The following is a 22,844-nucleotide window of genomic DNA, read 5'->3' on the forward strand; positions in this document are numbered from 1 at the left end:
AGGAACTGCGAGGGCAGGCGAGAAAGACTGGCTGTCCGGCGGGATGATGTCGCAGGGAATAACGCTGTAGCTTCAACTTATCCTAGCTGTCTAATCACATGCGTAGACCGCCTTCTATTCTATGTGCCGCAATCAAGTATTTTGCGGGCAGAACTAGGGCGGTGTGCATATACTAGCATACTCTGTCAAGATTATTGCATGTCGTTGACTCTGTCCCAAGACAAGACTCTCACAATAGGTAACAAGGGAGATTACGACGACAAGCTCAAAGGCGAAGCAGAACACCGAACGCAATCTGGGGCGATTTAACTCCGTAAGGAAGATCCCAATTGGGGCGAGACTGCAAAACATGGCCAACGAAGTGCCGTATAATAATAACTACGCCTAAGGATTGAAGGCGATGCTGAGACATTCCGCCAGATATCTCTACTGTAGACGGCGACGCAGCGTGGAGGCAAAGGGGAGTCCTCATGATGCATTGCATGGAGCCCTGTAATAAATGTTTCAGTACTCGGACATTTCGTGCCTGGCGGCCAGTTGGTAAATAAATGCAAAGGTTAGCGCCAAGCACCAACGCGCGTGCTGAGCCGTTTTGGCAGGTGGCCCCGTACCTCATTAAACGCCATCCACGCCTGCCTGCCCATCTACTTCATGAAACACGAGCCGCTGATCTGGCGCACACATGTTTGTCCAATTCTAATGAACATGCATTTGGCCCTCTGAGTCAGTGTGGATAGATGGCTTTTACTTGTCGGGCTTGTATCCGCCTTGCGTAACTCGCAGTGACCCCCCCGGATCCCATCCTTGTCGCTACCGCCAATTCTCTACGAACATTACGATCCCAAACTATTTCCTACGAGGCCGACATTACCTGCACCAAGTCTTCGAGTATCGCAATGGCGTCCAATGCGCAACCGACGAAATCCAGATGGGGCGTTGGAGCCTTTCTTCAGCAAGCTGTATCCGGAGTAGAATCTCGACTGGACACAATCCTAGCGAATGAAGACGATATACCAAGAACCTCATCTGCTAAAGCAGAAGATGCAGCTTCGAAAGCTACCCCCGCTACTGGGAAGCCAGTTCCCGGAGGTATGCACCATTTCCGTGCTTGACGCTTCCACAGACTAACACACTTGTAACGCTCAAGTTTCTCGGACCTCCTCAAATGCCCGAAAAAATGATCGCTTACAGGAGCGCCTGGCAAGGGCCATGGCTAAATCACAGAGCCCCGTAGGCTCTAGCAGTCCTCGATCGTCCGTTGAAGTACCGTCTCGTTCGTCAACGCCTCTGCTAAACAATGAAACTCGCGCCAGTCTAGATAGCACGAGAGCTAGCTTCGACCAATTAATACCTAGTGGCGGAAGCAAGGAAGGCTCTACCTCTGCCGTGGCAAGGGATAGTCTTGATTCGAGTAGTCTGCCGCGGTCCTCCAAGGATTCACCAGTAGCTGGAAATATCCTGGACAATAGCAATCAAGAAGGGGGAAGTGACGAGCGTGAAATATCCGAGTCGAGGATCGACGATGTTACGATTAATAATGACGCTAGCGAACCTCCGGGAATCGTATTACAGGCTGAAGGCGCAGAGACGCTATCTCCAGCTCCAGACAACGCTTTAGAGGAGCTCCAGGCGGAACACAAAGCCGCTGAATCCAGATGGCAAGAAGAAATGCACGAATACATTGAGAAAATTGATGCTCTGCAGTCGAAGCTGAAGTACCTAGCCAAGGAAGCTGCGGACTCGGCACGGGATGCGGCCTCTGCTGCAAAACCTGGCAGTATTGAAAAGCAGTTGTCGGAGAAGGACGAGCGCATTGCACTCTTAATGGAGGAGGGACAGAAATTGTCAAAAACAGAGTTAGACAACAGAACTGTTATCAAGAAGTTGCGACAGCAGCTAGCAGAGAGCAACAAAGAAGAAAACGATATGAAGCGGCGCGCAGCTAAATTAGAACGGAATGTTAGCGATGCCGAAGCAAGAGCAAGACGAGCAGAGGCGTCAGAGAAGAGAGCACAGGAGAGCTTGAACTCACAGTCAAAGGCTTCCAAGGAGCTCGAGGCTGTCACTTCTGAACGAGATGCTTTGACAACAACAGTAGAAGAATTAACAAGCCAGCTAGAAAGAGCAGTTTCTCGCGCCGAATCCGCGGAATCTAAAGCCCAGACCGAAGCTCTGGAGCAGTCGAAACGCCGCGTTACGGAATTGGAAGATGACCTGTCAAGTGTCAAGATAGAAAGAGAACTCAGCGAAGAGAAAATGAAAAGAGAAATTCGAAGCCTTCAGGATAGTTTGGAACGGGAGAAGGAAAATGCCCGTGTGTTGGAAGCGGAACTCAAGGGCGAGCAATCAGCATTAGAAAGCAAAATGGAAAGCTTTCGCACAAGAGCCGAAGAAGCCTCCTCAAGTACAGCTGGTGAAACACAGGCTAAGTTGCTTCGTCAAATCGAGACGTTACAGACACAATACGCTGTGGCTAGTGAGAATTGGCAAGGTATTGAGAGCTCTCTGATATCGAGGGTAAACGAAATAGAGAAGGAGCGCGATGAAATTGCTCGCAAGGAGGCAGATCTACGACGGAAAGTTCGAGAAGTGGTACGTTGCATACATCGTAATCAGTGATTTGTGATTATCTATGTTAACAAATGGCGTGCATTACTAGAATATCAAAGCACGAAGGGCAGAGGATGAGCTTGAAACTGCGCGGGAGACGATCGAAGAGTTAGATCGCTCACTCCAAGAGACCAGGCAACAGTTACAAAAACTTCAGCAGAGAGTGCAGAAATCAGAAGAAGAGCTCGCTACTGTTCGCAAAGAGGCAGCAGACAAGGAGAAGTCTACCGAAGCTTTGTGGACCCAAAAACTTGAAGAAGAAAGGGCAAGATGGAGAGACCATGTCGTTTCACCACCCCCTTTTCTTCAAGAACCCCGGACGACGTCGCCCGTTGCTTTGAGCCGCAGATCAACCGGCCTTGATCCTCTTAGCATTGACAGTCGTCCACTAAGCCGTCGTTCATCCACACTTCCATCTCAGGCAGACATATTGACTCCTTCGCGGACGAACTCTTTCCCATCCTTCCAAAACATTGGCTCCCCGAACCCCTCGAGCGGCCTTCCTAACCCTAATTTGTTAGGTGCACCGCCCATTCACACCTTGGAACCAGATGAATATTATAACGGAAGTCCCGCAACGCCATCGGCTTATGGAGCACAGACAGCCCACTCCCGCGGAAACGGGATAAATGAAATAATATCTGTCTCAACGGTTGGTGCCGGGCCTTCAGTACAACTTGTTGAGCGTATGAGTGCAACAGTTAGACGACTCGAGAGCGAGCGTGCTGCTACAAAGGATGAACTTGAACGCATCACAGCACAGCGAGATGAGGCTAGAAAGGAGGTCGTCGAATTGATGCGCGAGTCCGAAGAAAAGCGTAAAGCAGATGCCCGTATATCAGAACTGGAGATGCAGACTGTACAACTAGATCAACGCTACCAAACCACACTTGAGCTCCTTGGAGAGAAAAGCGAACAAGTTGACGAGCTTCAAGCCGACATCGCCGACCTCAAGAAAATATATCGCGAGTTAGTTGATAGCACCATGAAGTGACACGACACCGCGAACCTTGAAAGTCACTTCACTCGCATATACTGTAAATATTTCAATTGATACATTTGTGATATCGCAAGCAAGCGAACCCATGTATGTTTGATGGATAGCATTTTTTTTATTCTCCCTCTCTTATACGAAGCCAACGATTTTAGACTTTTGCCGGCTACCTTTGCATTCAAGGAAGTTCTATGCCCTCGCGTTCTGCAGTCTGCAAGATATATTTTCGAACCTGCAATCATAATATCTTAGCGTGGTACTTCATACAGTCAATGAATAGATAGCACATACCTTTGAGTCCGGCGCTAAGTCGATAGCCAGACGTCCTTCCGCGTCTCTTTTTTCGAGATCAGTACCGGCTTTCATCAATAATATTGCTGCATCTCCATGGCCTTCTGAGATGGCATGATGCAATGCTGTCAGGCTGTCGATGTCGGTGGCATTGACAGGGCTCTTTCCTTCATCAAGCAGGATCTTCAATATGGGAGTGGACCCGACAGCTGCAGCACGATGTAACGGTAGTTGCCCTCGTTTATCCTTAACTCGTGCTCTGCATTTGTGTGCAACGAGGGTTTTGACGGTGGAAAGATTGGCCTTTGAAGCTGCGAAATGAAGAGCATTCTATTATTAAGAGACTGTTATTAGCTATTGATTTCCGATAGTCTGGAAGATGGTATTGAGAGACTATACCTGACCGGAGATACTCTTCATGTTCACATCGGCATCCTTGCGTAGTAATAGATCAATTATAGGATCACCTTCGGCGTTTTTCAAGCTCGCGGCGATCATAAGCGGGGTCCAACCAGAGCCATCCTGTGATTTCACATCAATGAGAAGCTAGTTCATAGAAGCATTGAAACAAGCAACAAGGATAGACAGACTGTGACGTCCGGGTCGAAGTATCTGTTGGCAACGAGCAATTCCACGATTGGTAATCGGTTATATGCCGCGGCCCAGTGTATTGGTAAACGTTCATCATCGTCTTTGAGGGAGGCCAGTTTAGGATTTGCCTGAAAGAAAGAACATTGATCAGGAGACTATTTCGATAAATAAATATTGTCGTATTGAAGGTATGCTCACATTCAGCAGCGATTCCACTATAGAAGCTTGGGGCGAGTTAGCAATCATTCGAACTTTCTTCACCGGTGTACTACTCACTTTTCCCTTCACGCGCGGCCTCGTGTATGGCAAATTTCGCTTCAGAATCCGACGCCATTATGAACTTGGAAATCGAATGAAGAAGTAGTTACAAATCTGTGGATAATAAATCAATGAGAGAGGGAGAGAGTAAAGGTGCGGGGCCAAGATATACGCCGGGCGGAGAAAGAGGTGGCCCGAGCTTCCTCTGAGCGAAAGTTCGGATTGTTCATCAACGTCCGCCGCCATCAGTCGTTTGGGTTCTTCCACTCTGGTCGAACGCCCACATTTACGCGCATTCTGCCTCTACAACAGGTATACTCGCCATTGCCCTGTTACTTACACCATAAGTTTATCGGAAGACTCCTTGTTTGGCCCCATCAGTTTGCCTGTCGAACATTTGTCGCAAAACGCCTCGTCTTATACTCAGCAATGGACGCGGTGTCGAATCCATTGCCAGCTGACCAAGCTGTACGTCAATCCGCGAAAAGGACTGTTGAGCTTTTTGGGTCCGATTATTTGATGGCTACACCCTCAACGTTTGGCGATGGTACTATAGGTCTTTCGTACCGGAGGAAAATCGAATACGAAGACGTGAGAGAGCTTCCAAAGGCCCTTGCAGAAAAGCAAGCAAAAGCAAATGCTTCGCGTACAAAGCGACCGAGGATTACTGGTCAGAATCAGGACAAACAGGGTGGTAGCTCAACAGCGCTTGTAAAAGCAACTCCAGCTGGATCATCTACCGAGAATCAAAGCAAAAGCCTTATTGCGCGCCCTTCGGCGACAGTGCAACAGAAGCCCGAATGGCATGCGCCATGGAAGTTGATGAGGGTGATATCTGGTCATTTAGGTTGGGTACGCGCCTTGGCTGTTGAGCCTAACAACGAATGGTTTGCTAGCGGTGCAGGCGACAGGACAATTAAGATTTGGAATCTGGCAACAGGATCACTCCGTCTTACGTTGACTGGTCATATATCAACTGTTCGTGGTCTTGCGGTGTCCCCTCGCCATCCATACCTCTTCTCTTGCGGTGAAGACAAGATGGTTAAATGTTGGGATCTTGAAGCGAACAAGGTTATCCGACACTATCATGGGCACTTAAGCGGAGTCTACACGCTTGCTCTTCACCCAAAACTCGACGTGCTCGTCACAGGAGGTCGTGATGGTGTCGCCAGAGTTTGGGACATGCGAACGCGCAGTAACATCCACGTCTTAAGTGGCCATAAAGGCACGGTTTCCGATGTCAAGTGCCAAGAAGCTGATCCTCAGATCATCACTGGTTCTCTCGATTCGACTGTTCGTCTCTGGGACTTGGCGGCAGGTAAGACTATGGGAGTGTTGACGCATCACAAAAAGGGTGTGCGAGCTCTCGCTGTGCACCCCAAGGAGTTCACATTTGCAAGCGCTAGCACTGGCAGTATCAAGCAATGGAAATGCCCCGAAGGCGCCTTCATGCAAAACTTTGAAGGTCAAAATTCCGTCATCAACTCTATTGCGGTAAACGAAGATAATGTTCTATTCTCCGGTGGCGACAATGGATCCATGTCTTTCTGGGATTGGAAAACTGGCCACCGCTTTCAATCACTCGACACTACCGCACAACCTGGTTCGTTGGATGCCGAAGCTGGTATCATGTCGGCTACATTCGATCGTACTGGTCTACGACTGATTGTCGGTGAAGCCGATAAGACCATCAAAATCTGGAAACCTGATGATGAGGCTACCCCAGAGTCCCATCCGTTGGACTGGAAACCAACTTTGGGTAGACAAAGGTTTTAGTCTCCTTGGGGTCGCTGTGGATATTTCGACTTTGCATTGCATCGGAGTTCTGGTGAGTTTAGGTTAGGACAAAAGGAATGAAAGCAGCGGAGTCTTAATGTACTCCGAAAAAGCTCTTGTGTGTATATGGATGTCTCTTTCTTGCTGCTTTTGGGCTCTGCAATCAGTATAACCAAACTAGATATCTGAATATGTGTATACTCTAATTTACTCTTGTGTGTTCAACGGATGATCTAGAATTATCCAATTTCATTAAGGGAATATATATCTATTAAATCTAATGGTAAATGATAAAAGATACCCCCTGCTCATGGTAGATGTAGATAATCAATACTCCGAAGCCAATGCATAAATGCTTACTTACATGTATACATAATTGTTCCGTAACTAACAATACTATTGATCAAAGCCCAGTCCTAATCCCTTGGCCTCAATATCATCTCTGAACGCGGACTTGACTTCTTCAGCGGCCACTCGAAGTCTTACTTTGCCGCTCCTATCTCCGCCCCCCCTAACCCTAATTCCAACTCCAGTCTCAAGAGCCACAACACCCGAATTCATGAGTTCCATGGCAGCAAACACCATAGCTTGCATCCTTGCGCGAGGATTGTCCCTTCCGAGTAGGAAGTCTTTGATACTAGCACCTGAAATCCCCGCAATTGCCACCGCTGCATCGGCAATGCGTCGCGCCTCATCGAGTACGTCGCCCATTGTAGACTCGGATATGCCCGTTCGACGGACTCGAGCAAGGAGAGCGGCGAGGAATAGCTTTCCGGCCAGCGGAAGACAGCGTAGAGATTGCTGTAAGGGAGTTGATGTTGCTTCTTGAATGGCCTGTTTTATAGTAGAGATCGTTACACGTGGAAGTTTCTGTGCGGGCTTCTTTTGGGGAGTCTCTATTTTCACGACGGTCTCGTGTGTCTTGCTATTGTTCTTCAGACTTCTGCTCCTGCGTACGCTGCTCTTGCTTGGTGTTGGGGGAAGAGATTCTGTATCGTCGATGGCATTGTTTGTGGCAGATGATTCGCATTCTTGTTCTGCAATCTCGACAGCACGACGACAGATATCTAGCGCTCGTCGAGCGTCTCCACTAACAGCGGCAACTTTCCGGCTGGCAAACTGGATGGCATCGGCGTCCACTATGTTGCCCGGGACATTGGTGAGTCGAGAGGAAATAATCTCCATGAGATCCGTGTGTTTATAACCCGGGAAAGTAATGCGAGTGAGGCCTAGACGACTTGAGATCTTGTTGCTAAGCGTTCTTTCCGGCAGGTCCATAGTGTTAGCAACAGCAAGGACGATGAGTCGTGAGTGACGAAGGGCAGGCCAGTTGAAAAAGTTGTACATGACAGATTGGTTTTTCGTCACGAGTTGATCGAGCTCATCCATCAACACGACGCATGGGACTCGGCGCGGAGATGGATGACTGAATTCTCTTTCTAGAAGATCGAGTGCATGCGATGGTGATACACGGTCGCCTTTTAATGCTTCCCATAGAAGAGAGTAGGACTGATGAGGATCGGTCACTTTCATACCATTGATTTCCACGAAGATGAAGTCATCCATTTCTTCATCAAGCACTGCATTGTTCAATTGAGCAATCACTTCTCTAACAGTAGCTGTCTTGCCTGTTCCCGGTGTCCCTGATATGTATATGCAAGTACCACTACCCTCGCTGATTGCAGCACTAAGGTGTGTATAGACGGTTTCAAATTCGGCACTGCGGCAAGGCAGCGAGGCCGGCACACTAGATACATGCAGCAAAGCTCGTGCTTGACGGTATGGTGAAGAAACAAAATGCGATGGATCGAGGACACGAGTCCCGAGGGGCGTAAACTCAAGTGGCTTTTTCACCACAATTCTATCCAAGAAATTGACCGGTCAGTCATTGATTCTCATGGAGATGTAAGAGGCTTAGGAGAAAATACCGTTTGCTAGTCGGCGTGGTTAAGATTTTGCGTTTAGACTGAGGTGTAACTTGGAGGGCAGTTGTACGCCGTTTCTTTCTCGGAGTGATGGGAGCTTTATCATCCACATCTTTCATATCGACATACTGTATCGACAGCGTTAGCTCCTACACATAAGTATGTAACTTAATAATCCGAAGGCAACTCACGTCTTCGTCCGCAGCTTTACGCTTTTTGGCCGTTTTGAGGCCCACCTTGATCATCTCGATCAACTTGAACACACTCTCTTCATCTCCCTTGTACACGTCTTCCCAGAGGAACTCTTCGGTATATTTTCCTTGCGATTGGTTGACGCCTCTTCGACAGACAATGCACTTCTGGTATTCCGCCAATTCCGCCTTGTCTTTTGGCGGTGCTCCGTTCGGATATCTTGCATAAAAAGCATCTTTCGACATGACTCTCCCTCTGCCGTTAATTGAAGTAAGAGGATTCACATTGAAGTCTGCTGTCAAATATTGCTCATTGGGAAGAGCATCTGCTCGCTTTTTGTTTTTTGTCGACAGGAACTCCTCCGGCGAAGCAAACCACATAATGTTGGCTGATTTGATCATTTCCTCGTCGTCTTTGTCTTCCTCTTCAAGAAATTCGGTGATAATCCCTACCCAATCCTTTCCTGCTTCAGGGGATTTCAAAAGCACCACATGGCCCAGTCTGCACTCGAAGGAACCCATACGAGCGCCCAGAACTTTCCTTTTTTTATTGTTCGGCCGGACGGAACGTCGTCGGGGAGTCTGAGATTCGCGGTCATCTTCTTCGGTTGCTGGTGCTTGAGCTTTGTTCTCTTTATCTTCACTCGTATCGGTCTCATATATCCATTCCCAAGGAAGGTCGTCGTATCCCAGCTCATCGTCCGAATCTTCACGAACCAGTCCTCCTTTGGTGAGCCATTGCCGCGCCTTGTCTCTTGCGCTTAACCGTGTTGAAGAGCTATTTCGCACAGCCATTTTGTTGTTCGATCTGCGTCTGAAGCTGGCAGCATTCGAGGTCCACGCTGTGTCGGAAAGTTCTCTGGCCACTCAAAGGTGATTGATGACATAGCTTGTCCAATGTTGTGAATGCTTGGCAGTCGAAAGCAATTTTACCTAATCTGGCACACGCGTTGCTGCGCGGACGCGACGCGCTTTTCTGCATCTGAGCCATCCCTAGTGCGGTTAGTGTAGTTTTGCACCGCAGCCCACGGGACACTGGAACTAGCCTAAGAAGGGCTAGTGTGTATATTCCCTCCAAGATGATTGGACCGAATTTCAAAGCTCTCTAGTTGCCTAATGAAGTAATTATGTCCAACAACTGAAATAGAAGCCTGAGAGCCTGACAGAGATTCATGGCGCTAAAATTTAATCGTAAGGTTAATTTAAACCAAGCTCCACTGTTTCATCTCCTGGAATGGCTTAACTCTTCGTCACCATCGATGCCGAATTGTATTTTCATTCATTGGCTTGTCGACCACTGAGCAGGTAGGCACCTTCCTGAAAAGGACAGAACGAACTGACTGAAAAGGGAAAAAAAAAAAAAAAAAAAAGAAGGAAAGTGCGGTTACCCTCCCCTTACCCTGAGTTGTCACCTGACTTGGGCCTCACTTTGCCCTCTCTTTTCCTTTCTCTTTGTTCTCTTCCTCTCATTCCTTGTTTTCTGTTTTGTCTGCCTTTTCTTTTCTGTCGCATTCCTTTGCATTCGCTGGTCGTCTTTGCAATTCGGCCACCAGGCGCAAGACATGAAACCCACTTTCCACATTCACTTCCTCCGTCTTCGCACTTTGGAGTAGCAAGCTGATAAAACTGGATATCCATTCTTTGTAGTTGCTGGCTGACACAGAGACACAATACACAGTATTCTGACCCAGGCAAATGGGGATCCCAAGACGCGTGCTGAAAACAAATCCCAGGTTGGCTTTATTAGCAGAGCTGTGTATGCCTTCTCAGTAGGGCATTAAGGGCCCCCTAGACACAGAGCTGGTCCAAGCCTGCAGGAAGAAAAAAAGAGGGCCTCCCAGGGCTCATATTGGCCAATTGATCCAGGCTGACCTTGATTTGGAAGGACCTTTGCTGATAATGTCTCGTACAATCCACAATATTGTGTGCATCTGATTCCCACCCGAGAGACTTTTATTGGCTGGGTGCCATAATAAGGACTGTTTTTGGAGTCCTCACAAATTCTATTTGACCTGGCAAGTCTTTGGTTGATATTTGACTTCTTTGCACACAAAACGCAGAATATTTTTGAAGTCCAATACAAACTTACGAGAGCAATGAGCCAGGGAGAGACAAAAATGGCGGAGGAAGATTTCCAAGATTTAATCCAGGTGTCTATGGAGGCACCAGAACCTGTTCAAGCTGACGGTCAGGAGGTGTGTTCTCCCTCATGAGGTGCAATGAAGCTTTAATGTCCACTCCCCAAGGGAAACAGTATACCTCTTTACACTGAAATACGATAATTAGAAGTGCTTCGACTGACACTTTGAATTTCACCAACACAATAGAACGACCTCGAGGTATCGTGTGGTGGCAAGACGAAGTTGTACCTCATGGGATTGCCGAATTCTGGAAACAGGGTCGCGTCTATCCTAATAAACCCTACGGGCGGGGTCGCTAGAGTGAAGTTCTTGACAGAATCCCTGGAAGATGTCCAGATCAGCGGTGTTTCACCTCAGCACGCTGAGCGGTGGCTGAGGAACAGCTCTCGCTTACTATCAGCGGTCAAACATTCCTTGCGAACCGTGCCATCAACTAGCAATGTCTGTCAGATGAGAGTGACACTGGGTTCCTTCGTTTTCGACCAATACCGTGTCCCAATGGATTTGCGCGCTGGATACTCTGTCGATGACTTCGACGGAATGCTGCGTCACGAAATGAGCAGTGGCCATCTCGTATCTGGGTAAGATTGACCATTGATATCATATCTGGAATATAGTGTCCGACTAACTGAGGTGGCTCGACTCTAGACTTAACCTTAGCCAGCAATTACTCCTAGATCGGATTTCCCAAGCAAGCAGGCTATTCGCCCTCGAACGTGGTCACTCGCCAGCTTCCAACATCCAGCACGCCGTGAAGGTAGAGTTTGCATCAAAAGAAAAGAAGTCTCTACATTTGGAAGTGGACTTCAAACTGTCCGGGAGACATTACGAACAAGTCAAGTCTCGATGGGTGGAGTCGCCAATTGTGAGACCGTCTGCTCAAAACCGACCACTGCTGCAGGCTGTGATGATAAATCCTGAGAGGTAAAAGCCTCCTTACCTATAGTTAAGTGAAGTAGACTGACAACAGCGTAGAGCGGATTGGGAGCTGAAGATAAGAGAAAAATTGATACTGGATGCAGATCAGATTAGCGTCTCCATGCGTGAGTTTCAGCATCAAATTCGACTCCGTGATAGCGTCGTTGAAGAATCTCTCTCGACGAATCCAAAACGACGCACGATAATCCCCAGCGGCTTCGCAGTTCGTCGTCTCATGGAAAAAGCTGCAATGCGATTTCCTATCCAAGGAACAGACTACATCTTGGAGGTAGCTCGATATGATGTGTATGATCCGAAGCCGAAACAAGCACGCGATGCATTGTCCGCCGCACAGATGGATTTCAAACCTCCGTTCTCAACTTGGGAGGCAGTCATATTGGGTGAGAGTTGGGATCGGGAAATGGTAAATGTCGGTAAATGGACGTACGGTCGCAACGTGAACATCGATGCAGGTCTCAAAAAATTCTTCAAGCAGAAACAAGGTGAAACACAGAGGGCCGCTTTTGAGCGCTTTATCAAAATTGTCACTGACGTGGCAGGGCTTTGGGATCAAAATGGCTCTCATCTCCCGGAACTTATGTCTGCCATTGAGGGCACGCTCATTGAGTTGGATTAGGTGGAGAGTTGGATTCTACAGACGGATGAACAAGGATCGTACATTTACTGATGCTAGTCAAAATCTTTTACTTTACATGAAAAATATCTGTACTGACTTGTGTGGGACACTTTGGTTTTTTGTGACGGCACGAAGCTGCTGATGGCAAAGGGGTGTTCAGATGCTGCTTTCCCGTATTTCTGTTTCATCTCGTCATTCATGCGCCGCTTGGTTTCGTTTGGTTCTTGCTATTAATATCTATTAGATTCTTCCGATGCATGTCTTTCCATTGCCTATTTATCCTGACCGAAATTGTAACCACGCACGATTGTTTCAACCAAAGAGACATAACCAGACGGAAGCTTTGCGTGTGGATTTTCCTCCAAGTTATCGGTGATATTAGCCAGCAGGAGCTGTGACAGCTTCGCCGCTCAGAACCTTTTGTCGAAGAGCTGGATGACGTTAGCAAGATGTAAGTAATCAAGTAGAAAACAGAGAAGCAATCTTACCATCCTCAATGATCTTCAAATTTGTACTTTTCCCTTGAACTATTTTTTCCAGATCGGAGATGTTCGCTTCCAAATCCTTGACTTTCTTATTGTAAAACTCGGTAGCCTTCGCAGTGGTCTGGTTGCAAGTAGAGGAGCACCGCATTAGTATATGTCCAACTCTCATCTTTTAGAGGCCGAAAAAGTAGAGAGCCTACCTTCTCAACATAAAATCCTGTTCCGACATCCACAAGCACCTTCTGTCTATCTGCCATTCTCCCCTTCACATACAACGAACTGGTCAATGGTACAAGAATGCCGTCACCAGCACCAGAGCCAGCATTTTTCGACTGCTTCCCAACAACACCATCATTAATTGTTCGAACACAATCGCGGAATTTGGATTGTGCGGCGCGAAGTTTTGCGTGTGAATTGGTTAATTGCTCGAGTTCTGAGTTGAGTCGTGATTGGAGGGTGCGGAGTTGTGGTACGGAGAGGGTTGTTACGTCAACTTCCAATAGTCAGCGAGGATTGTTTAGTAGACAGTGAGCAAAGAGACAGGATAGTGGAAAAGAACATGGCGATTTGAATGGCGCTCTTGAGATTCATACGTACCTGCTCCTGGGGGGGCTTCTCCGCCGGCGGGGGTGTTTGGTGGTGGCATTTTTTCTTTTTTTCTTTTTTCTTTTTTGGTTGTTGTAAATTAGGCTGGGAGTCGCTGGAGGTGCTGGCTCAAGGCTCGGACTATTATGCAGCAAGGGCTTGTATATAATAGGCAATTTAATGCTCGAGATGTTTGAGTGAGCTGCAACGAGGCAGAAGTATGTGATGGTGAAGTTGTGGGACAGAAATGAAAGCTCCGCCAAATGGCTGGTGGGGAACAGGAACTCCGCATCCACTACTACTTCATTGGGCCATATCAAGTATCTATACGATGGGAGATATTTTTATCAGGCCATGGAAAAATATATATATATATATATATATATATGAAACTAATAATACAGAGTATTCAATTAAATATATACTAATCTACACTCTCGGAATGCCAGGTTTATAGTCTCTGTAATAGTGACTGGACGTATTCAACCACGTTATCGATATGGACATCATCCTGAAGACCGCCCAGTTGTCGACAATGGACCTCAAGCTTTTGCGCTGACTTCCACGCCTTCCCAACGAGAACCACAACTGGGTAACCAATCAAATCGGCATCCTTGAGTTTCCAGCCCACCTGCTTGGCGCGATCGTCTAGGATGACATCGCTAGTATCTGTGTGTTTTCTCAGCAAATCGTATACATTCTCAGCCTCGGCATCGAGGTTTCTGGCCGGTATGACGATGATTTCAAAAGGCGCAATTGCCCTTGGCCAGTTGAGGCCGCGAATATCGGCACGCACATCTGCCACTGCCGATATCATGCGGGAGACACCGATTCCATGACAGCCCATTTCCATTGGCACAGCTTGAGGCTTTCTGTTGTGTGTGGGTTCGCCTGGCTTTGTTACTGAGTTGTCCACAAAAACCTTGGCTTTCAGCACCTCTGTGTAGCGTGTTCCCAGGTAGAACGTGTGGCCAAGCTCCACGGCATTGTGTGTCTGCAGACTACCATGGCTACACTTGGGGCACTTTTCACCGTCGAGTACCCTAGTCAGACTTAACCCATCTTGCGTGCCAGGGAAACGATTTAGTAGAGCGAACTGAATTGGTTGTTCAGCTGTGTTGAATCCTTGGGGCAGTCCGCTGAGAGGAGGACGGCTGTAAGGGACGATCTGCGAATCGTAGATATCGAGAACTTTATGCGTCGGTTCGATTGATGAATTGGTAGCTGATAGTTTCTCAATGTCGCTTAGCCATAGCGCAACAGGGTTCTCTACACCGGTGTCAAGATCGACACCTGTCGATTTGGCAATCGCCTTGATGGCGTGAGAATTGATCTCTCTTTCACCGGGTTCATCTCCGAGGTCCTGAGATGAATATCTTGGATACCAGGCTCTCACCAAAGTTTTCTTGTCTTTGGAAATAGCGGTCCACAATGCTGTCGATATGGCCGGCGGATTTTCGGTCCCAACACCAGTCTCAGAAGGTGTAGGAATAGCTAATGGCTCTTCAACAATAGGGCCAACTGCATGGCCATCCGATACTTCCTCGTTATATACGTAACCACATTCAGAGCAGCTGATCAGTGTGTCTTCTCCTTTGCCGCTGATAAAATGGAATTCATGGCTCAGATTACCGCCCATATTCCCTGAATCAGCAGCCGCGACTAGGTATGGGATTTTCAACGTGTCGAATATGCGTTTATAAGCTTCCCGCACTGCTTCGTATGTCTCCAATGCTTTTTCTGTGTTGTAATCAAATGTATAAAGATCTTTCATTAGGAATTCTCGGCCACGCAGAAGCCCCTGTCGTGGTCTTGCTTCGTCTCGATATTTCCTTGCTTGAAAAATAGTCAGCAAGCCAGAAAAAACATGTGTTATTATCATCTGGGTCCATACAGATCTGATACACCCTCAGCGGCAACTCCTTGTATGAAGTCACTAGGTTTGCAACTAATGAGGTGATCTCTTCTTCATGCGTAGGGGCAAGTAGGAAACGAGACTCTTTCCTATCATTAAATGTGAAAACCTGGAAAGTCGGATTGTTAATTTTCAATTGAGAAAGACACCGGCGTCGCATATACCTCGGAGCCGCTTTTCAAGCGGCCAGTTTTCTCCCATAGTTCTTGAGATGACAAAGATGAAAGAGACAACTTTGATGCACCTTGAGAGACGTCAGACTTATGGTGACTTCGGTTTCAACTAGCATCAAGTTCCCATGCTAACATACCGATAGACTGCATTTGTTTATCAATCAATGCTTGCAGTTTGCTTTCAACACGGAGGCCTAATGGTAGCATATGGAAGACGCCCGAATAAGCCTGGCGCAGAAAGCCTGCTCTAATCAAGAGGTCATTTGCATCTTCTATAGCCAGCTGTCAGAGGAGATCCTTTAGGTCTGATGGATAGGGCGGGCAACCTTTTTCTGTTTCAGCCGCTTTCCTCTCAATACCTCCGGTAGGAAGCCAAAAGCTTGACGCTCGAGTTCGGCCGTCATACTTCACAATTAGTCAGCCAAGACAAAATATGTAACAATAGCAGTATAGCATGACTTTACATGGACATCGCGTTTCAAAGCCAGGAAGCTATTCCATTGTTCGACAGAGGCCAGTCGAAAGCCTGCAACAGGCCTCGGACTTGGGAAAAACCTCAACCTTGTGAACATCTAACTCTAATGCTTGCTACTGGCGAAACATAAATCAAGAATAGAGAACAGCTTTCCAAATCGCCGTTGACATGCTTGATAGTTGACAAAAAAGCAGCATCTCGAAGTTCCAAAAAGGAAGATCCTCTGGAACGGCGCTAAACCCAATCCCGCGGGCGGATGGCCCGAGCTCCCGTTTTGATATCGGCAGCCGCAAAACTATTCTCCGGCGGCGTCCCTCTAATTTTTTTGGTTTTATCCGGCAGAAAAAATAAAATAAGAGAAGAGCCATCGTTGTTCACGCCTTGAATAAACAATCAATTGTCATGGCGAAAAGCAAGGAGAAGCGCTCTTCGGGCGTGCAAGCCCCACGAGTCGAGATTTCATCTCATGCCGAAGAGTCGAAAACTTCTTCAGAGGAAAATTTCATCTCGCTCGATGCCGGCGCGCTTGCCAATCTTACCAAAAAAATCGAACAAAATCTGAAAGGCGGCCAAGGGTCCAATAATAAACCCCAGAAACAGAAACGCACAGAAAATCCTAAGACCGAGAACAAAAGGGAACCGAAGAAAGACGCTGCGGAAAAGAAGGGGGCTGCTCCAAAGACGAATCAGGGCAAAAAGCGGAACCGAAATGGAGACGTTATTGATAAACCAGACAAAGATGGGAAGGCTCAAACCGAGAGCGAGGATGATATTTTGAGAAGGGAGATCTTGGCCTTGGGTGGTAGCAAGGAAGACTTTGATCTTTTAGCCAATGTGGGCTCGGATTCAGAGGTCGAGGATTCTGCACACAGCCAAAGCAAAAAGGCGGGGTCAGACGAAGATTCTTTGAGGAAGGAACTGTCTAAACTCTTAAAAGATGCTGGTCAGTATAATCCTGAGATTCCGGACGATCAAGTCACCGAGGAAGAGGAGAAAATGGGCGAAGATGAAAGCGAGGACGAGAGTGAGGGCGATGAAGATATAGTTGAGACAAAGTCGAATGCATCTGAGGCTAGCGAAATTGAGGAAGAGTCTTTGAAATCACAACAATCCGCAAAACTTGACGATCAAAAGAAAAAGGATGCTGTGCCTGAGACGCTGTCACAGTTCCCCAAGGAATACTCACGATTGGTAAGCCATTCAGCACCCGCAGATTTCAAGAGCCAACTTACTAATTAGTTTATAGACCGTAATGCCCAGATCTGACTGGTACAACACTGACTTGCCTTCAGTCTCTTCTGCAAAAATTACCACGGGGCTGCCCAAGTTTCTTTTGGATCGGATTCAGCAGCATGCCACCTCGCTACTAGAGAAGGAGAACGAACTATACTCGCAAATATCGAAGCAATCGGCTTCATCATCTCACAAGTTTTACTCGACTATCATGACCTCGGGAACACTGAGTGACAAGATCTCAGCGCTCACGTTGGCTGTCCAGGAATCGCCTGTTCATAATATGAAGGCTCTAGGGGATCTCGTTGCTTTGTCCAAAAAGCGGAGCCGTGCTCAGGCTGTGGATGTCCTACGTTCTCTCAAAGATCTATTCGCGCAGGGAACACTTCTTCCAGGTGACCGCAAGCTGAAAGCATTTGCCAACCATCCGGAACTCGTGGCGGCATTCCAGAAAGCTGGGAATAAATGGACCGAGCGTGATCCTCTTCCCGGTGCTCTCCAATCCAAGCATCTGATAATCTGGGCTTTCGAGGATTATCTAAAGTCACAGTTCTTTGAAATACTGAAAGTTCTGGAAATCTGGTGCAATGACGAAATTGAGTTTTCACGCAGTCGTGCCGTCAGCTATGTGTATGAACTTCTCAAAGAAAAACCGGAGCAAGAGGCCAATCTTATGCGTCTTCTAGTAAACAAACTTGGTGATACCGGGAAGAAAATTGCATCTAGGGCGTCGTATTTGCTACTTCAACTAACCCAAGCACATCCGTTGATGAAGCCAACCATCATCCGGAGTGTCGAGGAATTTCTCTTCCGACCGGGCCAAAACGCACACGCCAAATACTATGCAATCATTACACTCAATCAGACGATTCTTAGCACGAAAGAGGAGAAGGTAGCCATTCAGCTTTTGGATATTTACTTTTCGATTTTCCTCCAGCTGTTGAAGTCTACAGACAAAAAGAATCTAAAGGAGGGCAATCCAAGAAAAGGCAAAAAGGGCAACGGCGCGAAAGATCAAAAGGGACAAGCAGAACATGACGAACAGCTGAAAGAAAAGCTGATTTCTGCTGTCTTGACGGGAGTCAATCGAGCCTATCCGTTTACTAGCTCCGATACTGACAGGTATGTTATTCAAAAGCGTCGTTCTGGACTTTACTAACGTATCTTATACAGTCTCTCAAAACATATAGACACTCTGTTCCGCGTCACCCACTCATCCAACTTTAACACTAGCATTCAAGCTCTTATGCTCATTCAGCAGCTTACTGCCACGCATCAAATCGCCGCGGATCGGTTCTATCGTACTTTATACGAGTCCCTTCTCGACCCTAGGGTTGCAACATCGTCTAAGCAATCGCTCTACTTGAATTTGTTGTTTAAGTCACTGAAGAATGACACGAGCATCAAGCGGGTCAAAGCGTTTGTGAAGCGAATTGTTCAAGTCTTGGGGTTGCATCAGCCGTCTTTTATCTGCGGTGTTTTCTTTTTGATCAGAGAATTGGAGAAGACCTATCCCGGTTTATTATCGCTCGTTGACCAACCAGAAGAGGACGACAGTGACGAGGAAGAAGTCTTCAAGGATGTACTTGATGAAGAGGACCAACAGGTAGCAGGGAAAAGTGACGAGACGATTGAGACCCCCAAGAAAGTCACGAATGGCTATGATGCTCGTAAACGAGATCCTCAACACAGCAATGCCGATAAGAGCTGCCTGTGGGAGTTGGTAAGTTTATCTATCAGAGGGGTTTGGTTTGGCAAGAGTGAAAGTTGTAATATTGATTGTTATTATCTAGCTTCCTCTCCTCTCTCACTTCCATCCATCTGTTTCCGTGTCATCCTCTCATATTCTTGGTCATGAACCGCTGACTGGCAAACCCGATCTCACTATACATACACTGAGTCACTTCTTGGATCGATTTATCTACCGAAATGCCAAGGCGACTGGTTCGGTGCGCGGTACATCGATCATGCAGCCACTTGCAGGATCTGATAGTCACGATCTACTGGTCAGCGCTAGCGGCATTGTGGGAGATGCTCGTACGCAAGAGCCACTCAACTCGGAGGCATTCTGGCGTAAGAGAACCGAGGATGTTGCAGCTGAAGATGTCTTCTTCCATGAATACTTTAACCGGTTGGGCAAGGATAAGACGGCCAAGAAAGACAACAAGAAGAAAGCCAAGGATCCAGTTGAGCGCGATGAGGAAGCCGCAAGTGATAGCGACAATGAATCGGAGATATGGCAAGCGCTCGTGGATTCGAGACCTGAGCTGGAGGGAGATGATGAAGATGACGATCTTGATATGGACGATCTTGAATCAGCCTTTGATGATGACGACGATGGGGATGCTGATGGTCTTGATGACGATGAAGGGGTTATCTTCAACGATGAGTCCGACGAAGAAGAGGAGGAAGAGGAAAAAGAAGAAGAAACACCAAAGACAAGCAAGCCTCAGAAGAAGTCATCCAATGATAAACCCGAGGACGAAGATGAAGACGAAGACGAAGATGCCTTTGATATGGACGTATCTGATGAAGAGGCGTTCCGTGACAGTGACGAGGATCTGCCATCTGATCTCGACATCGATATGGATACGGAAATGGGAGGAGTCGCTTTACCTTCTGCATCTACGGAACAAGATGATAATACCAAGGGCTCAGAACAGAAAAAGAAGAGGCGCAAGCTTCGACACTTGCCTATGTTTGCATCGGCGGATGATTATGCAGCCTTATTGGCAGATGAAGATGACGGGCAGGCATGACGGGCGCCAACAAAGTAGAGTAGCGTCATGGATTGCAATGGTCAGGAAAGATGGTAGTGTAGCAGATAGTACATAGCATATATTTTTATTGTTTCAATTTCATTTCCAGGATGCACGAAGTGATCATAACAACGGATTCGGAACGCTGTATAAGCTAGTATTGGAATAACTAACTAATCTGCATATCTAACTAAAGAGATTGTTCAGGGGCTCATTTGAGGCCATATTTATAATCAGAATAAAGGTCAATTAGGACACATATCTAATTATTATTTCTAGCCAATTAGGTGCACCTCTGAGAAATATAATATGAGTAATAAATTATACAGTTGTTCACCGCCTGCAGGACGCACGCTACCACCTTGTCAGAGAATGTAAGGCGGAATCCTGGATGGAGTACGGCGAGCACGTGACCTCGCCTGGCTTCCCGCCGCTAATTGGACTAGCGGCTTGGCACGCACCGCCTTATAACCGCGGGTGGCCGCAGGCCTTCGTGAGGCAGCGATTAGCTGCTGAGCATACGTGTATATACGTTCTATATTCGAATCTATCCCTAGGCCGAAGCCGAATCCTAGCTACGTTCTTGCAACCCCCGTCACATAAAAAATATTTATAATAATCATAATAAAGAACAAAATATAAGAATATTTATTTATTATTAATTTAATTTTCTTCTATGAATAATAAAAGAACTGATTTTGATTGAGATCATTTATAAAATTTCTATAAATTAAATGTATAATATTTAGTCCTTATCTTAAATTAATTAAGATAACTTGAGTATATAATCTCTTATTAATTAAGATATTTAATCTTATTTGTCTAAGATTTTATTATTTCTATACCTTTCATACTCCAGAAGCCTATTAACTTTGCCCATTAATAGTTATCCTAGCTATACTCGACGGTAATTCGACTGAAGTTTCCGACATCACAGTTTTATACAGTCTTAATACTGCTCTAATTTCTATTTTTCCCAACTGCAAGAGCCTACCCGTGAATGCAATTATTGCCAGTCTTTACCAAGAGCGAGTGATCTGCTAGCATCTGAGCGTGGGCAGGCATATTATAAAGAGTGGCACTGGAAGAAATAGACGTGCGGTGTTAATGCCCGTGTCAGATTCCACTCGCAATGAGCCTAGTTACAGAAGGCATAAAAGCGGCAACGCATTGATAAAAAACTCACATGCACCATGAACCAAAACATTGAAACAGTGCAGACAAAGAATAGTGATCAAGACAAATGCTGCATAGAAGGTTTATTCTGAAAGTTGGGTTTCCCATAAGTACCATATGTACAGAATACAAGCTTGTTACCTGCTTGGTGGCTTACTGTCCGATGGAATCATAGAAACAGAGGTGTTGTCTAATGGCGATTTGGGTGTCAGTTGGTATCCCCGCCCGTAGCGCTCGCTGTATGCCTGAGTCTGGCTGTCTTGACCAACAGGGGGGGTTCGCTGGCTATCCGCAGACTGCGAATCTGGATCATACGTTTGCTGGAATTTGATACTAGTCATGTCCCGAGATAACTGTTGGAGAGAGTCATCACTGAGATGGCCACCAACCTGTCTATTCCTCCATCCTAGTCCTCGATTCTTTCCATGAATGACTTGTCCGTTGGTTGAAATCATGAACTGTATGGAATCGCCGGTACCATGATTTTCGACAGTGGTAACGGTCTCTTTGAGATGTTTGTCTGCTCGCGAGCAGATATCTATGCATTGACGAGTCGTTTTCCACTCGTCTCGTAGTCTGGTCAAATCCACAATGTCCTCCTCAGATGTCATGCCCGATTTGGATTTCGCAAACATTCGATCCATGACGTCTTGGATGTGCTTCTCCAACTTCATGGCTGTTGAGTTGAGGCTATCTTTACACTGTTGCAGGCCCTGATTAACGATCATTTCAGGTACAGCATTCAAATCCGATATTCCAGAGGAGTGGTCGCTGCGTTCCGGACTGAGCTGAATCTGCTCAATATGCTCAGACAAGCGTGCACAAATTTGAAGACATCTCTCTGTACTCAGGCGCTCCTCTTTCATCTCTTGCATTTCAGATGTATCGCTCTTAGAGCCTACTGCGGCTTGTTCAAGCACACGCTCTAGTCTTTCATCCATACTTTCAAGATGGGCTTCGAGGTCGTCCTTTGTGACTTGGATCAGATGCTTATGGTTCTCGAGCATCTCGGCGGTAACGGAAGACCGATGCCTACTGTTTCATCAGTTCGAACCCCTAGACAATAACCCTCAAGATCAAGCAAAAGCTTACAGGGTTGCGTCAGTGAGAGCTATATTGATCGTCAACTTGTACCCAGCGAGTAGTCGCCGAAAACCATCGATATCATCATTCATGTACCTTAAACGAGCCCAGTCGCGGAAACTTTTTCGATCGCCACCAGATCGCGATGAACATTTAACAAGCTGCTGTTCAAATTCTTTACATGCGTTTCCGCATCTTTTCAGAGGAAGATCAAGCGCGGGAAGTGATGTACCCGCTGGTGTTATGCTCATGTCTTTGACAGGACCCAAAACCGCAATCAAAGCCTCCAACTCCTCGAGTAGGTCACGCACACGTTTTGGGTGGGAATTAAAACTCTTGACTGTCTCGTATAGTGTGATGCTAGACTGAAAAGCAAAAGATGCCAAGGTCAGCAACCCAGAAGCTAAACCCACAGCTTCAGCCATTGTTTGGATATGAGTGATCAAGCAGGAAAGGCAAAAGGGAAGCCAATAGACGTATTGAGTAACGCAAAGTATACGAGTCTTTGATGAGGCTGATCAGGTCCCCATTATATAAAGCGCGTAACGGACAATCAGTGAGAAAGATGTTAGGTAGGGTGGTGGGGTTTGGCGTCACAGAAGGTCAGGCGGCTAATCCATTTACACGA

At 46.8% G+C, this 22,844-nt stretch overlaps 9 protein-coding genes across 9 annotated transcripts, besides 5 other annotated features; 4 read left to right on the forward strand and 5 right to left on the reverse strand.

The window, feature by feature from the left end:
• Positions 1–896: 896 nt before the first annotated feature.
• Positions 897–3,604, forward strand: UA08_04506 (hypothetical protein; the record flags this gene model as incomplete). Its single annotated transcript, XM_020267294.1, has 3 exons — positions 897–1,089; positions 1,148–2,592; positions 2,660–3,604. The coding sequence occupies 3 exons, from the start codon at positions 897–899 to the stop codon at positions 3,602–3,604; spliced, it is 2,583 nt and encodes an 860-aa protein (XP_020119871.1).
• A 178-nt stretch (positions 3,605–3,782) lies between these two features.
• UA08_04507 (hypothetical protein) lies at positions 3,783–4,820 on the reverse strand (the record flags this gene model as incomplete). Its single annotated transcript, XM_020267305.1, has 6 exons — positions 3,783–3,836; positions 3,896–4,225; positions 4,295–4,417; positions 4,486–4,641; positions 4,685–4,710; positions 4,763–4,820. The coding sequence occupies 6 exons, from the start codon at positions 4,818–4,820 to the stop codon at positions 3,783–3,785; spliced, it is 747 nt and encodes a 248-aa protein (XP_020120364.1).
• Positions 4,821–5,173: 353 nt separating this feature from the next.
• Positions 5,174–6,520, forward strand: UA08_04508 (Pre-mRNA-splicing factor prp46; the record flags this gene model as incomplete). The annotated part of the gene is made up of 1 exon (XM_020267316.1): positions 5,174–6,520. The coding sequence occupies one exon, from the start codon at positions 5,174–5,176 to the stop codon at positions 6,518–6,520; it is 1,347 nt and encodes a 448-aa protein (XP_020120392.1).
• Positions 6,521–6,916: 396 nt separating this feature from the next.
• On the reverse strand, positions 6,917–9,431 carry UA08_04509 (hypothetical protein; the record flags this gene model as incomplete). The annotated part of the gene is made up of 3 exons (XM_020267318.1): positions 6,917–8,381; positions 8,449–8,573; positions 8,637–9,431. The coding sequence occupies 3 exons, from the start codon at positions 9,429–9,431 to the stop codon at positions 6,917–6,919; spliced, it is 2,385 nt and encodes a 794-aa protein (XP_020120390.1).
• A 1,322-nt stretch (positions 9,432–10,753) lies between these two features.
• On the forward strand, positions 10,754–12,332 carry UA08_04510 (hypothetical protein; the record flags this gene model as incomplete). The annotated part of the gene is made up of 4 exons (XM_020267319.1): positions 10,754–10,831; positions 10,964–11,358; positions 11,426–11,701; positions 11,753–12,332. 4 exons carry the CDS (start codon positions 10,754–10,756, stop codon positions 12,330–12,332), a joined length of 1,329 nt encoding a protein of 442 aa, XP_020120391.1.
• Positions 12,333–12,710: 378 nt separating this feature from the next.
• Positions 12,711–13,463, reverse strand: UA08_04511 (hypothetical protein; the record flags this gene model as incomplete). Its single annotated transcript, XM_020267320.1, has 4 exons — positions 12,711–12,763; positions 12,821–12,938; positions 13,018–13,310; positions 13,415–13,463. 4 exons carry the CDS (start codon positions 13,461–13,463, stop codon positions 12,711–12,713), a joined length of 513 nt encoding a protein of 170 aa, XP_020120365.1.
• Positions 13,464–13,853: 390 nt separating this feature from the next.
• Positions 13,854–15,640, reverse strand: UA08_04512 (hypothetical protein; the record flags this gene model as incomplete). Its single annotated transcript, XM_020267321.1, has 4 exons — positions 13,854–15,238; positions 15,297–15,426; positions 15,482–15,561; positions 15,628–15,640. The coding sequence occupies 4 exons, from the start codon at positions 15,638–15,640 to the stop codon at positions 13,854–13,856; spliced, it is 1,608 nt and encodes a 535-aa protein (XP_020120366.1).
• A 727-nt stretch (positions 15,641–16,367) lies between these two features.
• Positions 16,368–19,957, forward strand: UA08_04513 (hypothetical protein; the record flags this gene model as incomplete). Its single annotated transcript, XM_020267322.1, has 4 exons — positions 16,368–17,156; positions 17,212–18,320; positions 18,372–18,921; positions 18,992–19,957. The coding sequence occupies 4 exons, from the start codon at positions 16,368–16,370 to the stop codon at positions 19,955–19,957; spliced, it is 3,414 nt and encodes a 1,137-aa protein (XP_020120393.1).
• Positions 19,475–19,566: a repeat region (Identified by RepeatMasker using a combination of RepBase library and repeat library created with RepeatScout).
• Positions 19,676–19,729: a repeat region (Identified by RepeatMasker using a combination of RepBase library and repeat library created with RepeatScout).
• Positions 19,958–20,083: 126 nt separating the features above from the next.
• Positions 20,084–20,283: a repeat region (Identified by RepeatMasker using a combination of RepBase library and repeat library created with RepeatScout).
• A 47-nt stretch (positions 20,284–20,330) lies between these two features.
• Positions 20,331–20,575: a repeat region (Identified by RepeatMasker using a combination of RepBase library and repeat library created with RepeatScout).
• A 95-nt stretch (positions 20,576–20,670) lies between these two features.
• Positions 20,671–20,889: a repeat region (Identified by RepeatMasker using a combination of RepBase library and repeat library created with RepeatScout).
• A 381-nt stretch (positions 20,890–21,270) lies between these two features.
• On the reverse strand, positions 21,271–22,641 carry UA08_04514 (hypothetical protein; the record flags this gene model as incomplete). The annotated part of the gene is made up of 2 exons (XM_020267323.1): positions 21,271–22,165; positions 22,226–22,641. The coding sequence occupies 2 exons, from the start codon at positions 22,639–22,641 to the stop codon at positions 21,271–21,273; spliced, it is 1,311 nt and encodes a 436-aa protein (XP_020120394.1).
• Between the last annotated feature and the right edge of the window lie 203 nt (positions 22,642–22,844).

This window comes from Talaromyces atroroseus, assembly GCF_001907595.1.
Source record: "Talaromyces atroroseus strain IBT 11181 chromosome Unknown scaffold_5, whole genome shotgun sequence".
In the NCBI taxonomy this organism is placed as follows: Eukaryota; Fungi; Ascomycota; class Eurotiomycetes; order Eurotiales; family Trichocomaceae; genus Talaromyces; species Talaromyces atroroseus.